The 14657-nt window shown below is 36.7% G+C and overlaps 1 protein-coding gene across 9 annotated transcripts in view; it reads right to left on the minus strand.

The window, feature by feature from the left end:
* Positions 1-373: 373 nt before the first annotated feature.
* The window catches only part of DGCR2 (DiGeorge syndrome critical region gene 2), a 44486-nt gene continuing 30202 nt past the window's right edge, over positions 374-14657 (minus strand). For 6 of the 9 annotated variants that reach the window (XM_075216079.1, XM_075216070.1, XM_075216026.1 and 3 more), the window contains 7 exons: positions 12077-12287; positions 10931-11007; positions 10605-10781; positions 9897-10100; positions 5271-5423; positions 4566-4802; positions 374-3537 (listed from right to left, as the gene is read on the minus strand). In XM_075216079.1, coding sequence (XP_075072180.1) covers positions 3278-3537; positions 4566-4802; positions 5271-5423; positions 9897-10100; positions 10605-10781; positions 10931-11007; positions 12077-12287 — 1319 coding nt within the window. In that variant the 3' untranslated portion in view covers positions 374-3277. Of the gene's footprint in view, positions 3538-4565; positions 4803-5270; positions 5424-9896; positions 10101-10604; positions 10782-10930; positions 11008-12076; positions 12295-14657 lie in introns of all 9 variants that reach the window. The other 3 variants (XM_075216062.1, XM_075216005.1, XM_075216033.1) reach the window with 1 other exon arrangement.

Raw genomic sequence — 14657 nt, forward strand, 5'->3', positions numbered from 1 at the left:
ACAGCTGGGCACGGCGTCTGTGTTCCATCCTCTGCGGTGGCTCCTGCACTGCTCTTCTGAGGACTGGCGCATGTGCACTGACGTTTCTGTCTTTCAGTTCCGTAAGAGCAGAGCAAGAGCCTCCGAAGCAGAATGATTTCTACGTCACTTCAATATCATTCCATTGAAACGGTAGTGAAGGCTATAATACTAATGCAGAGATATGTACAATCAATGAAAAGTGTATGATGATCATGACGTATGCAAACATGAATGAGTCCTGGAAAATTGCTTAGTTGATAATGTCACCTTTTACATTTTTTGCTAAGTGGTTACAGCAGAAAAATACTATAACAGAGAAATGGGTAAATATGACTGAGACCCAAACAAGAGGAAAATTCCAGAATACAGCTTTATTTTGGCATCTGAATGAAATGTTTGTCACAGTAACATGAAGAAAAGAAAACCAGTAGATTTAGTGTCAAATGAAACTAAACAAACAAAAAAAAGAAAAAAAGAAAGTCACAGGGGCTGAAAGATACAGCATCAAGTGTCATATCTACATGGTATATCAAAATTATTTACACACACTGCCACAGGTAAAATCAGTCACAACATTTGAAGTCAAGCTGAGCAGGAACCACTTCCCCCATCTCCTGCAATAGTGGCTAGTAAACAAATTATTCCTGACCACTACTGGTGATCAAATTAATTCACTAAATGGAAAAGGGAGAACCTATGAAGGCACTGAGAACAAAGTAACAACAAGTGAAACATATTTTCACTTGCACCACTTTTGTTCTGTTTCACATGCCCATTACATTATAGCGATAAATAATGTGAATTTTCTGTTACCGCATACAAGAGGATATGCTGAAAACATATTAGTGCTGGCTCAACAACATTGTTCAACATCTGGAATTAAGTTTCTGGTAGATTGTGCCATCCTGAATAGCTGTTTAGTAACTCTTGTCTCATGAACTTCTTATTACGCTTTATTCTCTTAGAAACAATGAAATAAAAAAAAAAATCTCTGTTACTCCAATTTCGCCAGACAAGTTGGCAGTACATAAGAAACAAGACCAAAGCACTTATTTCCTACAAAACAGGACTCGCATTCTAAGCGGTCTATCGCCACAGATTATGTTAAGTACTGTGACCTTGCAGGATTCCTAGACATAATAAATGTCATATTTTACTGAATTGGTAAAGGTATGAAAAATTGTTTCAGGAGTACAGTGCAAGACATATTCCACTCTAGAAGAAATAAAGTATGGATGCAGTGAATACTGGATTCAGTGCAGTTGTTTTTAAAAACAATTTTGGTGTGATTCCTTTTGATTCAATTAACTGCATTACTTATTTTGCTATAATTTTAGCTCATAGACTAGATTTCTCTCTTCAACAAGCTAAAATTAAAGAGAACATTGTATTAATGAAAAAAAATATTACATTGTTCTAAATCCTAAATTATGGATTAGGTAAATGTCTTCACCTTAATTAGTAGTCGTAGTGTGTCCCTACTGACATATCTACCAATTTCAATGAACACACCACATCTTGTAGTGTGGGTTATAATCTGCATTATCCCGGAGTACAATCTGGTAGTGGCGGACATATCCTGCAGATACCTGGCAGTGTCATCACAAAGTTAAACCAAATACAAAAACTAACATGGGCTGAGTTTGACAGACACAAGAGGTTTTTGTTTTTTTCCCCCTTCCAAAAATGGTGTTTAACTGCAAACATAGGAAATCCTATATTGGGGACACTTCCAAACTTGCATTGCATTGGACCCAGTAGGGCTCCCAATAGCAATGGAAGTATCTAATGAACTCAGTGTATGTAGCAAACATTTTAGACTGTGAATTTAAATGTCCTATTATTGCGCACAGTACAGCTAAGAGGAAAGCAAAGTTTCCTGGCCACAAAAATTGATTAACCGTACTAGAGAAGCTCTTTAATTCATTCCAATTTTCACTGGTTTATAAAATAAAACAAAAATACTGTTAGGAAATGAAATGCTTTCAAAAGAGCAATTCACCTGTTTAAAAGTGCAATCCTCAATGGTCATTCAGCTTAAGTCTTTACAAATGCAAGATCTAAAATAGATAAAAAGCATACAATGTCAAAAAGTAACACTGTACACTGAAATCCCAGCAATCATGTTCCTCTTCTCATATTTACGATTTGTTGGTTCGGTGCTAAATGGTAACAGACTATTTATACAAAGCTTTTTTCAGTAAAGCTGAATGAAGAATAGAAGTATTTCTCTTTTGAAAGGCAAATATTTGAGCAAAATATATTGCAGAGTTAAATTAATTTTAGTTCCAGGGCTAGTGCACTCTAGTAGCAGCGCACCCAAAACTATATTCCAAATTACCTCCTAACAGAGAAAGTTAGCCTCAGCATCTCATGTCAACATGCTGTGATATGGTAATAATACATTATGTATTGAAACTGCTAAATATAACCTGAACTAAGGCAAACTAGAGACAACTAAATGGAGGAGACATCATTTGCTATAAAGTTCAAACCTGAAGATAAATTTATAAGTAAGAAGTCTTTCTTTATCTTTAGAGAAAATAAAAATCACAACAACACTTCCTGGTCCCAACAGTAGAGATTATCTACACCATGTAAGTCTACAGACAGAGGAAAATTTGTTGCACATACAAAAGGTCTCATGAATATTGTTGTGTGCCAGGGAGGATGGCGCTAAGCATTTTAAATCCATTACTGCCAGAGACCAAATGGCAGCTTGTCAGCAGTGAAAGTACTCCAAATAAGTAGATTGTCCTTCGTGGTGCATTCCTGTGCATCTTACCATGTGCTGGAGCCGAATTTACAGTATCTCGGAGGGTCCCATGACTGCAGTTCTTGCTTGATTATTGCAAGTAATTTAATTCAGAAAAAAAAAAAGCAAAATACAATCCCAAAATATGTATAAAAACTCTACAGGAGAGATTGTCCTCTTCACACTCTCACACATACACACTCTAGGGGGAATGGACAAAGTGCAGCACTTTGAATGTAATATTTACATGATAAATCATTCATATTTTAGGACATGGTGTAACTTGCCTATTCAACACCTGACCTGCCCTCAGCAGCTTTGTGAAATGGCATAAACACCTTAGGTAGCAAAAGGGTTAGACTTTTTTAATTGAAAGGTAAGAATGATCTGGGAGCCTTCTGATGCTCATAGTATATTCAAACAGTATATTCAGGTTAGCACTTTGTCTTGGGCGCTGATTGTATGCCATTCCCAGGTCCTGGTGGGTTTTTCTTGTCCCCTTTAAACAACAGTGTTAAGAGAACAGTTACTTGGTGAGGGCCCTGTTTGACCAGCACTACAGAAGGATTCGCTTTGCAGAATATTAGGAGCCACGAGAAGTGAAGTGCTTCTATCTTCAGAATCTTCTGTGTCGCCTTGTGGTGGAGGCAGTGGTGGGACTACTGGTGGCAGTGGTTCTTCTGAGGTTTGAGGTGAAGAGGAGTTGCTACTGCTTGCAGTGGATAGTTGTCCCAGCACACCAGACTGCCGAGTCGCTTGATCTGAGTTCAGGTTCACAAGAGAAAAAAGTGGAAAAGTATCATCAGATGTTAAAAGAACAAATAAGAACAGTAAATTAATGTAAAGGGGTTTTCCATCTAGCTATTCCAGACGAGCACATCAACGTTGTTCTTCCTAGGACTCCTGCTAATTACTGTTGAAGCTGTCCCCTGTACATTTACGGTGAATATCTAATGAGTTGCTGGATAACTGAATTAGAGGAAGTATTCAGCACACTAACTGAAATGACAGACAGCAATTGTCTGTGATGACTTGACAATTGTCAGATCATTAGCAAGCAGAGCCTTCTGTTTAATGGTCACAACTGTATTGTTGAACATGGTTTACATTGTTTTGCCTAACTGTTTAGAACATGGAATGTTTATGCAACAAATATAAAAGTATTTATTAACTGTGTTGTGGAACATAATTATCAAGAGGCAGCTGTCCTCTGAATCGGTTTATCAGATCCCCTTACTATTCTTCAACTTTTCAAAAAAAACATCCCAGCAGCTATAAAGCAGATGTTCTCCTATATGAGCAACCACTGGGAACAGAAACATTTGGAAAATAGCTGTGGTGGCTGTGGAGGAACCCTCAAGTAAAGTGCTAGCCTGGTGTAAGAGGAAGAAGAAAAAAAATGGGGTATCTAAAGATCTAAAAGTGGAAACCTCTTTAGCAAATTGAATACATTGATATAATGAAAAATGAGAACAGATTCCATTCCAATATGCAAAACTGTACATGTTTAAAGGGATCAGTCAATATAAATTTGCCCCTAACGCAAATAAACTGCCAATACTAAACAATTCTTATCTTCTGACTTCCTGTCTATATCAATATCCCACCAAGCCCTGAATCATACCATACATATTATACCAAAATCACCAAACAAAGGATCAACAATATCCTGCAATCATGGTTATTTGCTATAGAATGTAAAATTAAACCAAATGTAAATTAAATCACACATATATACATGTTACAGGGGATTGCTTATATGAAAGCATGCAAATAGAAAAATCCTCACCAGTTGTTGAGCATAGGATAATATCAGGACATATAGAAGCTTCATATGGTGGTGGAGGATCATCCGGATGCTGGATGTCAGAGTATTTGTATGCGGTATAAGGGGGTGGCGGTTCATGGAAGTGGAAGGCGCCACCCTCTCCGTCATCAGATAAGTGAAGAGGGGTCAGACCAGTACCAAAGCCATCAGGTCCATAATCAAAGCCTGGCATTCTGCGGCCCAAGTTAAAATGATGCACTGTGAAGACAAATTTACATATATAACAAAAATTATGAATGGTACAAAGACTTGCTCTGTGTTCCGAAAGATCGCAATATTTTCAGCCTTATTTTAGTACACTTCTGGAGGATTAGCAGAGAACAAAAGAATATCCACATTCACTAGCTGTGAAGTTTAAGTATGTATATAAATATTTTTAAAAAAGTACACAATTTTTCTTAGCTAAGTAAATGTCTTTTTGCTTGTTTTGGGTCATTGCTTGTTGTTTACTAATATTAGAATATGTTGTTAACCTGTCTGAAGAAATTTTTATATAAACCTTTATTATGAATGTTGTATTCCATATGGATTTTGTTTTCAAACAGAACAGAAATACAAGACTCCACCAGCAACTCAATATGTCCCCATTGGTTGTGCCCACACGAGAGCCATTTTTACTTCAAACAAACCCACACGTGTAATGCCTGCAGTTGTAGAAGTGCTTACAGTTGGCCCCAATTAAAGACTCAATGCGTTCCCTCCGTCTCTGACGCAGTCGATGAACCATAAACAGTAGGAGAGAGAGGATGAGGAAAGAGGATATGCAGCTCACAATCAGACGCATACCACTGGCCATTGAATCAAAGAGGCTGCTTCCATCTGAAGAAAAACAAAAGATAAGTTTGTTTGCAACTTATGTAACAGTTTCCCTAAAAAATGTATTGTATATACCCCCCTGACTCCTCCGTTCACAAAGAAATCCATAAAGTTTATGCTAAATTGTATGCAGTAAGAATGAGATCTACATTGACTTATACTCTTATGTGACCGCACCATACTTGTGTTTGATGGCAACAAAAATTCTAAAACGATTTTAAAACAAAATGCTTGTCTGCATACAACGAAAGAAAAAAATTAAAGAAACGTCTTCTCTACTAATGCACTAACTAAAGTATCCTAGAGGTAGCAGCCTACCAGTTTTCCCTGCTGTGTAATTAATTTCCATAAGCGACAGCACTGACAGGCTTGCACAAATCACAGGAACAAGTTGTTCTCCTATTCCCCCTTTGAGCAATAATTTAATCGTTACAGCATACAGAATATTGTATTAGCAAAGATAGCTTAACCTTATTGTTTAGACTATAGAAAAAATTAATTTGTTAACAGGCCAATGGGCAAGAAAAAGTGGTCTATTTCTTATGATTCAAAATTACTCTGAAATGCAAATATCTTTACCAAAATCCAACAGTATAGCACCTTGTTTACACTCCATTCGGAGATTATTTCTCAGAGGAAAAGCAGGTGCAGTCTTGCATATGCAGATGCTTCCCTGCAAAAAGCAGTGTTTTAGATGGCGGGAAGAATTTATTTTTTTTCTCCCATGTAAGTGTTCTGCTATGTCTTACATACTAGGAACATCTTGTAGTCCAAAAAACACAGTACCACATTTTTGGGATAACAGAATGCACTTTGTTTTGTCCAAAAACTAGGCTAAAAATGCTACAAAGAATTAATGATGCTCAGGCTGCATGCATGACAAATTACTAATAGAATGTCCTCTCTGTTGCTGCCTAACTGGCTGATAGCTCACATCAAGCCAATGCAATAAATCATGAAGCCGTGTAGGACATTGATGCCAGCCTATAACTGGACAGAAATAGAGGCTTATTCTTTATACTTCTGATCCAAAATTTAAAAAGTATATAGAATTATAGTGCAAACTGTCCACATCACTCCTCATGAACTGCAACAAGCCAAGATCATACACACTGTCTCGCACAATCACTTTGGTCTGAAACACATAGTTGCCAACAAAATCTACAGTTTGTGGTCAAAGAATAGAAAATTGCAAAAAAAACAAAAACAATTTAAATTTCCCAACTTTACAATGGGTAGATACTTGGAGATACACATGGAAAGTTCCCACTTTGGTCAGCACAGGATGATACAGCACTAACTGGACTTTCATAAAATGGCCACGGATTACTAGGACGATAGATGTTAAAAGTACGTATTTACGGTGTAATGGGAGGTGCTTATGTACCCACAGACAAGTGATATGGGGTCAGGACAGTACTAAACCAATCAATTCACTTATCTTGTATATCTCTGACCTCCTTTTACTTTCCCCTCCACACTGCAATTAATTAGATGCACTAATTATTTACAGGCCCAAAACATTAGCTACATTACCACCCCAACGAAACGGATTTACAGCCGCTCAATTCTGTAAGCATTACTTGTAATTACAAATACTGCATAATGTAAAAGCCCACACAATCCAACGCCTACAATGGTAGCGCTAAATAACTGCACTTTGCAGGTCACACAATCACATTTAGACAATGATATACATAGATAAATATTTTACTACTAAAATAACAGCATCCTTCATGGCATGGTGCACTAGTGCTGTAAATAACACAAAGTTTAGGATAATTCACCTAATCTGGTTCCTCAATAAATCTTTAGTAAGAGCCACCACAGAAATTGTTGATGCATTTGGTTTAAATTTTATCTCTCTAACCCATGATAGAAGCACAAGATTTTGGTTCTGGCAGAGCAATGTAAAAACGTCAAAGTTTTACTACTAGCAGATGAGGGATAGGAAATGTCAGGATTAGTCGCACCACAAAACTGAAAATAAAAAACAGGAAAGTATCTTTAAAAAAAAAAAAAAAGGAAAACTAGGGAAGTCTATAGTTCTATACAACTACAGCAGAACTCTATGGAAGGACTTCCATACAGCTATATTGTGAGCTATGGACAGACACATCAAGAGCAGGGGAGGGGGTTGAAGATATGCACAACACCTTTAAATCATTTTCACAAATGAGTTTGGGAATAACTAGAAAATTTCCCTGTAGAAAGATGATCATTTTTAGCGTTGGTTCCAATCACCCAAACTATCCTGCCTCTATCATCACCCAATTATGAAAGTGGCCAACTAAATTAAACGATTTGTGAAGGTGTGGTCGAACAAGTAAAACAAAATTGTAACTAAACAGTTTGATCTCATTAGGGAACTGGTACAAGGGTTAAAAGCTGTACCAAATAGCAAGCCATCGAAGGAAAAGCGAGGATAGACAAATTACTGGACAATTTGGTGCACAGGACCAGTCCCAATTGCTCTACCTAATGTTTCATCATCTAAATTCAGAAGATTCCATTAATATATAACTTTTATTAATCAGAATATTAAAATATTATGTTAAAAGCAGTGAAATATATGTGTAACAAGTGACAAATAAATGTGATTTCAAATACTGACTTTGACCCTCGATCTCTTTATTAGTATTGCAAATGAATTGATTCCTATTGTGATTTTGTATTTTGGTAGGATATAAATCCACCCACAGTTAGAATCAGAGTATTAATGTTAGAGATTGATTGTTCAGCACCCAGAAGCAAGGGTTAATGAGTTGTCTATGTAAAATAACCAGCTATCCCTCCCTACAATCACTCATGATACTATTTAAATATCTCCCTTATTAGCTACTGCTAATTACCATTTAATTTCCATAGCCAGCGATTTGCTTACTAATAAAGGTGGCGGGGGTGGTTTGCCAACTTCCTATCTTGTTTCTAACTTTGGATTTGGGCAGTATAAATCAATCCAGTCAATAAGAAATGCAATTATTCAGTTTCAAAGTGTAAAGTATAATTTAGATCAGTCACAGACTGCAATGCTGTCGTACATTTCGTGTCTCAGCTTTTTCTGGGGAAATAGTTTGTGGCTCAATCAACTATATTGTATATAAATTTTACAATTGGTTACAACCACTCATAGTATTGAACCCATATCATTACCGATGTCTTTTAATCTTTGACCTCTTGGTATGGGTTTAATACTTGTTTGATATTTTTAGATTTAAGAATAATAATATCATTCTTCTTACGGGATCATGGACATATTGTCAATATGCTGGCAAAGTATATTATTCTGAGAATAACGGTCCTAGTTGACTTCAATCAGCCTCATGTGTTGTTGTCCATCACAAATATTTTATAATGAAATATATTAATTTATTGTACAAACGAGTCCAATGTGATTTTGTATTAGTGTTTTATGTCTAGATATATGGTTAGGAAATCACCCCAGCCACCTTTATGAGTAAGGGAATTGCTGGCTATGGAAAATTAAATGGTAATTAGCAGTAGCTACTAATGGAGATATTTAAATAGTATCAGGAGTGATTGTATTGATGGGAGGCATAGCTGATTATTTTACATAAACAAATCATTAATCCTAGCTTCTGGGTGCTGAACAATCAATCAGTTGTTTACAATACCTTCCTACTAATTAATATAATACTCTGATTTTAACTTTGGGCGGATTTATATCCTACCAAAATACAAATTCATAGTAGGAATCAATTCATTTGCAATACTAATATGAGTCACAGTCAGTATTTTAAATCACGTTTATTTTGCACTTGTTAGACATATATTTCTGTGCTTCTAACATAATATTTTAGTATTCCTATTTATTAAAGTTATGTATTAATGGAATCTTCTGAATTTAGATGATAGGATATTAGGTAGAGCAATTGGGACTGTTCCTGTGCACCAAACATCCAGTATTTCGCCAATAAAAAAAACCCAAACAAAACAAAAAAAAAACAAAAAACTTTAGTATGTTTAAAGATATGATATAGTATATCAAACAGAAGTATGAACAGTCCAATATTTAGGCTAGTGCGACAAATTGAATAGCGAGCCTTCAGGTTCCAAATTTTGCTTTTGTAGCACAATTTAGAAACTGAAAGCATGGATACAGCACCATTTTGCACACTGTTACCCGTGCATGTTATCATAAATAACCCCTTGCATTTTTTTTCCCAACAAATCTTCAGTAAACTATGTGGTAAAATTTGATGATATTCATATACGCAAGGCATTATCGAAATGTTTAGACTAGGATCCAGAACATATTTTTGTGAATCGGTTTCATGACCCATTGTTCAGCTCATCATTAATGTTTATTTTAAATTTGTTCACTTAATTTTTAGGGTCACATACAATATAAAATTGCTTAAAACGATATTATGAAGTACTGGTAGCGCCTTGCAAGGTAGCCATGTTTACATAACTTCAGTCCAGCCCACTCTCCATAAATTGGGCTCCTCTTACCTGGGTCGAGACAAGTGAATTTGCAGCATTCTTTGGGATCCTTGCGATATTGCTGACACCCTTGTGGTTTCTCACATAAAGCAGCTACACACATTTCGGGTTCCCCATTGTGGCATGTGCAACTCAGACATGGATCATCCCCTTTTGGGGTGAAATAGTAGCCCTCATCCACAATGTTGTCTTTGATGTCAACACATGTCTGACCTAGCAAAGAAAACAAATTACAGACAATTGTTCAAGGTTCCATTGCATTTACAGCATATGTTTGACATTTAAGAAATTAAGATGTTTCAAGAGGAGAAGGAAAGTTGCTCATGAGCATAAATATGCAGGCTGCAGCATTAAACTGCAGCACCCTAAGCTCTAATGCATGGCCACATGTAAGGATTACAGCACCATAGATCTAATGCATGGCCATATGTGTGCATCTTGTCACCTGGATAAGCAAAATCCTGGAAACTGCAAAATGTTAAAGAGCAGCTATCAGTGGCACACAAAGTATGATCCAAAAAAAATACATGCTGTGAGAAGTTTCATTCACCAATTCATTGCACCCTACAGAGAACAGCAAGCATTTCAACACACACAAAGATAACTTGTGAATACAAATAAAGCTCTCACGTATTCCTTAGAATATGAATATATATCTATCTATATATATCTATCTATATCCATATCTACAAACATAAACTAGCATAAACTACTTACTGCGCTTGCAGAGGAAGGATAACTTTACATAGCAGTTTTCAGCATACCAGCTGTGCAGGCCATGGTGTCGCAGAGTCGGTAGATGGAAATATTGCAGCTGGGCACACAGGATGTTCTCGTTTTCAGACAATGCTGTTCCAAAGATTGGCACTGGGGGTAAGAATACCTCAGAGGAACCTGTGATGGGTGATTAGGAACAGGCTATTAAAATGCATTTCATCCAGCTTATTAACGAGATCATTTTGTTTATTACCAGAAGCAATACTATATTCTTCCTATGTCAAATCATATGGCTGCAGCACGACTACAATTCTGTCTGCACTTACCTTTATATGCGACCTCCCAGTGTCCTTCCACGGAATGGTTCCTGCTTGTTATCACAAACTGGTAACCCACCCAAAGTCTAATTATAAAAAAAAATAAAAAATAGAAAAAACAATTAAAAACTGTAGTTTACAAAAAAATTAAAAAAAAGCTACTTTTTTTTGGCTATAAGAAAGGCAGATACAACATACGCAGCAAAAGTATATTCCCACAAATGTTGGACGTCACAGAATAATACCAACATAAGGGCAGTTGTAATGCTTTGTAATAGTATTGAAAAATGTTGGAGGTTATTGCCCACACCTGCCAGGACTGGTGTTTAGTGGTCTAACACACACACACACACACACACTGCTGGCTGTAGTGCTTACAAGTACATAGTGCCTGTTCTACTAGGAGAAACAATGGTATAATAGGAGAAACTATTATAATAGGACTCTGCTGGGCTTCAAGAGCCGGGCGTCAAGTAAAAACAGCTGGGAGGAGCACCCGTGAAAGAGGTGCTGGGGAGTACACGGACCTTTAAGGATATGCATTAGACATGGACAGTGGTTAGTACTGCTGTTTTGCAGTGGCGAGACTCTATAGTGACCAAGGTGAAAGGGCCGTTTCCCAGTTTTCCACCACAGGGATAAATACCACTGCGATGGCCGGAAACATTACATTTTAAACATTGCTTGATTTTGTTGTTTTCTGTCCTGGCCAGGGTGCTCCTGATGATTGACACAGTCATGACACTGACTGGATTTTACAGCCCTTCCTCGCAAGAAGTGGTACACTGTGACACAGCTACCAGCTGTGCTGCTGTCTCTTTTGTCCTGCAGCCTCTCAGCAAAGGAAACCCTGGATAAGGAAAGCACCTTTCCCCAGGGTCCAGAAGCAAAGAGATGACTCTCTGTGCCTAATGTCCACCTGTAGACCCTAGTGTGTGTTTGTGAATTTAGACTAAGATCCTATGGGGCAGGGACAGCCAACAACGATTAAATGCTCTTTGCATAGCACTGCTTAATAGGATAGCGCTTTGTAAACAATATTAAAATATTTATGTCCTTTTACAATGCCACACTATTTAGCCTGCCAAGATTTTTACTTTAAAGTTTATTCAAACATACTGATTAATCATTAGCTGCTTAAATTTTATGGCTCACCTTCGCTGGTCCTTTTTTAAAAATGGTCTTTCTTCCATGTCCCACTCTTGTGCCAGAATGAACTTTAGCTCAGAGTCTGTGGTAAATGTTGCAAGTGAGCCATTCACTTTCTGACAGGTCTGAACAGCATCCCAGTAGTTCTCCCCAGAGGAGTACACCTTGTAGCAACTTGCAGTCCCATCATAATGATGCCATCCTGATGGGCATTTCCCTAGGAAACATAAAAGAATAAGGGGGACACACCCCCACAATATGAATATCTTTGAAGAAATGAGAAAGCCTTATGTACATTTATTTATTTTTTTAACTTACATATTCTTTTACTAAAAACTTAATAAAAACATTTTTAACAAACATGGCATGTACATTTATATTTTTAACCCTAATATCACAAAGGTGGGAAGGCAGAGGAATGTTTGCATCTGGAAAACATAATTCGTATAAGATAAATAAGATTCAATCTAATTAAAATGCATAACAAATTCATGACTGTCTGCGAGTTCTGAGATTGCAGAAGTTTCCTTTGTGAGCATACGACACAAACAAGACGTATGAGGGCAAGGGTGAATACTGTCAATCTCCCACAAAAATAAAATAAAAAAATGACAAGGATATTTTTCATATAAAGCAATATAGAATTTTTTCAACATGTGAATATTGGGGTGGGATACAGGATATTACAGAGAAAGATTACGGCTAAAGCTGTACATTTGGAAAGGAAGAATAACAAATATTAAAACACGTGGGGGTAAATGTATCATACTCCGGTTTCTCGTTAACTCGCGGGAGTTCGGCAAGAGGACAGCTAAAATTGAAAGCGGCGCTGCCTTGTAAAGGCAAGTTTCCCTTTACAAGGCAGCGCTGCTTTAAATTTTATCTGTCATCTCGCCGAACTCCCGCGAGTTGAAGAAACCGGAGTATGATACATTTACCCCGTGGTGTTTGTACATCAAAATGTGACATTGGGACATAAACAACAAAAATAATTGGAGATGAGGAGAGGGGCATAGAATGAAAAGTATCAAGCGATGAGGCCTTAAAGCTAGACACTTACTACTAGTATAACTGCATTTTATTCCATGTCATCCATAACAAATGGGTTAAGTGCTTAGTCATCAAAGGTCAGTATAAAGTTAACACTCCCACAAAGGTACATAATGTGACTTGTCTTTCACTTTGTCTTTAAGAACCTTTCCAAGCTGCCCCTCAACATATAAACAGAGAACAAGGGTAGGAAAAATCTGGACTGCCAAAGAGTATTTCAAGGAAATAAAATTAAGAGTAATAATTGTCATATCTCCTTTTCAAACGCCAAAGCAAACAATAACTTAAGCACAAGCACTACATGAAAAAGTGTGGGTTTAAGCATAATCAAGACTGCTTTATGCAAGTTATTACCATATAGGTAATTGTTTAAATAATAAAATGTAGTGTGTAGTAGAGATATAGAAAATTGTCTGAAATAAAATAGTATATATTTATTATTGTAAGACGTAGATGTGTTGAGAAATAGTTTTATGCGTAAATGTGTCAAAAAGAATCTTCATTTTTGGATGTTAAAATCTGATTTGCAGCAAATGAAAGGTTAGAAAATAGCTGTAACATATAGTCTTAATGATTCAAAGAATAATTTGACGTGACAACTCAGCTCTATTTTACTAACATTTATTTATGGTTGTACAATTACAATATCTCTTCCTGACCAATTAATATAACTATGTATAGTATATTTATTATCGCATAGATATATTTATTGGACCGTAGTGATAGAGTATTTTCTCAGTCATATGCACATACGTGATAAATGTGTTTATATAATGTATGACTGGACTAGAAGTAATTTCGTCCTTTAGTTTATGAGCCAACCAATTGTTAGCTTTATATAATATATTTGCAGACATATAGGTGAGACATATAAGATATATCTATTTAGATATATATTAATACTTATATGTTAAATAGAAGATAGAGATAGAGATTCCGCAACAGTCATCTACAGAAGCTTGTGCCTTGTGAGCCAAGGAGGTTGCCAGTGCTCTCATACAGCGCTCCTTTAGGATTTTCAACACCTTGGGCTAGATTTACTAAGCTGCGGGTTTGAAAAAGTGGGGATGTTGCCTATAGCAACCAATCAGATTCTAGCTGTCATTTTGTAGAAGGTGCTAAATAAATGAAAGCTAGAATCTGATTGGTTGCTATAGGCAACATCTCCACTTTTTCAAACCCGCAGCTTAGTAAATCTAGCCCCTTGAGTCTTTTCCTCTTATAAACCTGTGCAATTACATCTCTTATCTACTCTTGACAAGGTACTACAGGCAGGACAAAAGTTGATCTGTTTTCCAGAGTTATTTTGTTATTGAAACAAGCACTGAGATTGCTCTAACAAGACCCAAAAGAATCTTAGGTCTTTAGTGTTCGTTGGCTGTGGGCAAAGAGATGGAAGTATTTTCTGATTGATATAAAAAGAAGAATTTAACTTAAGAACAAATCCTACTTTCATACCCAACACTACTTTATCTGTATATATGTTCAGAAAAGGTTCCTTACACCACAGGGCAGGCAATTCACCCACTCTACGTGC

This window comes from Mixophyes fleayi, chromosome 1 (assembly GCF_038048845.1).
Source record: "Mixophyes fleayi isolate aMixFle1 chromosome 1, aMixFle1.hap1, whole genome shotgun sequence".
In the NCBI taxonomy this organism is placed as follows: domain Eukaryota; kingdom Metazoa; phylum Chordata; class Amphibia; order Anura; family Limnodynastidae; genus Mixophyes; species Mixophyes fleayi.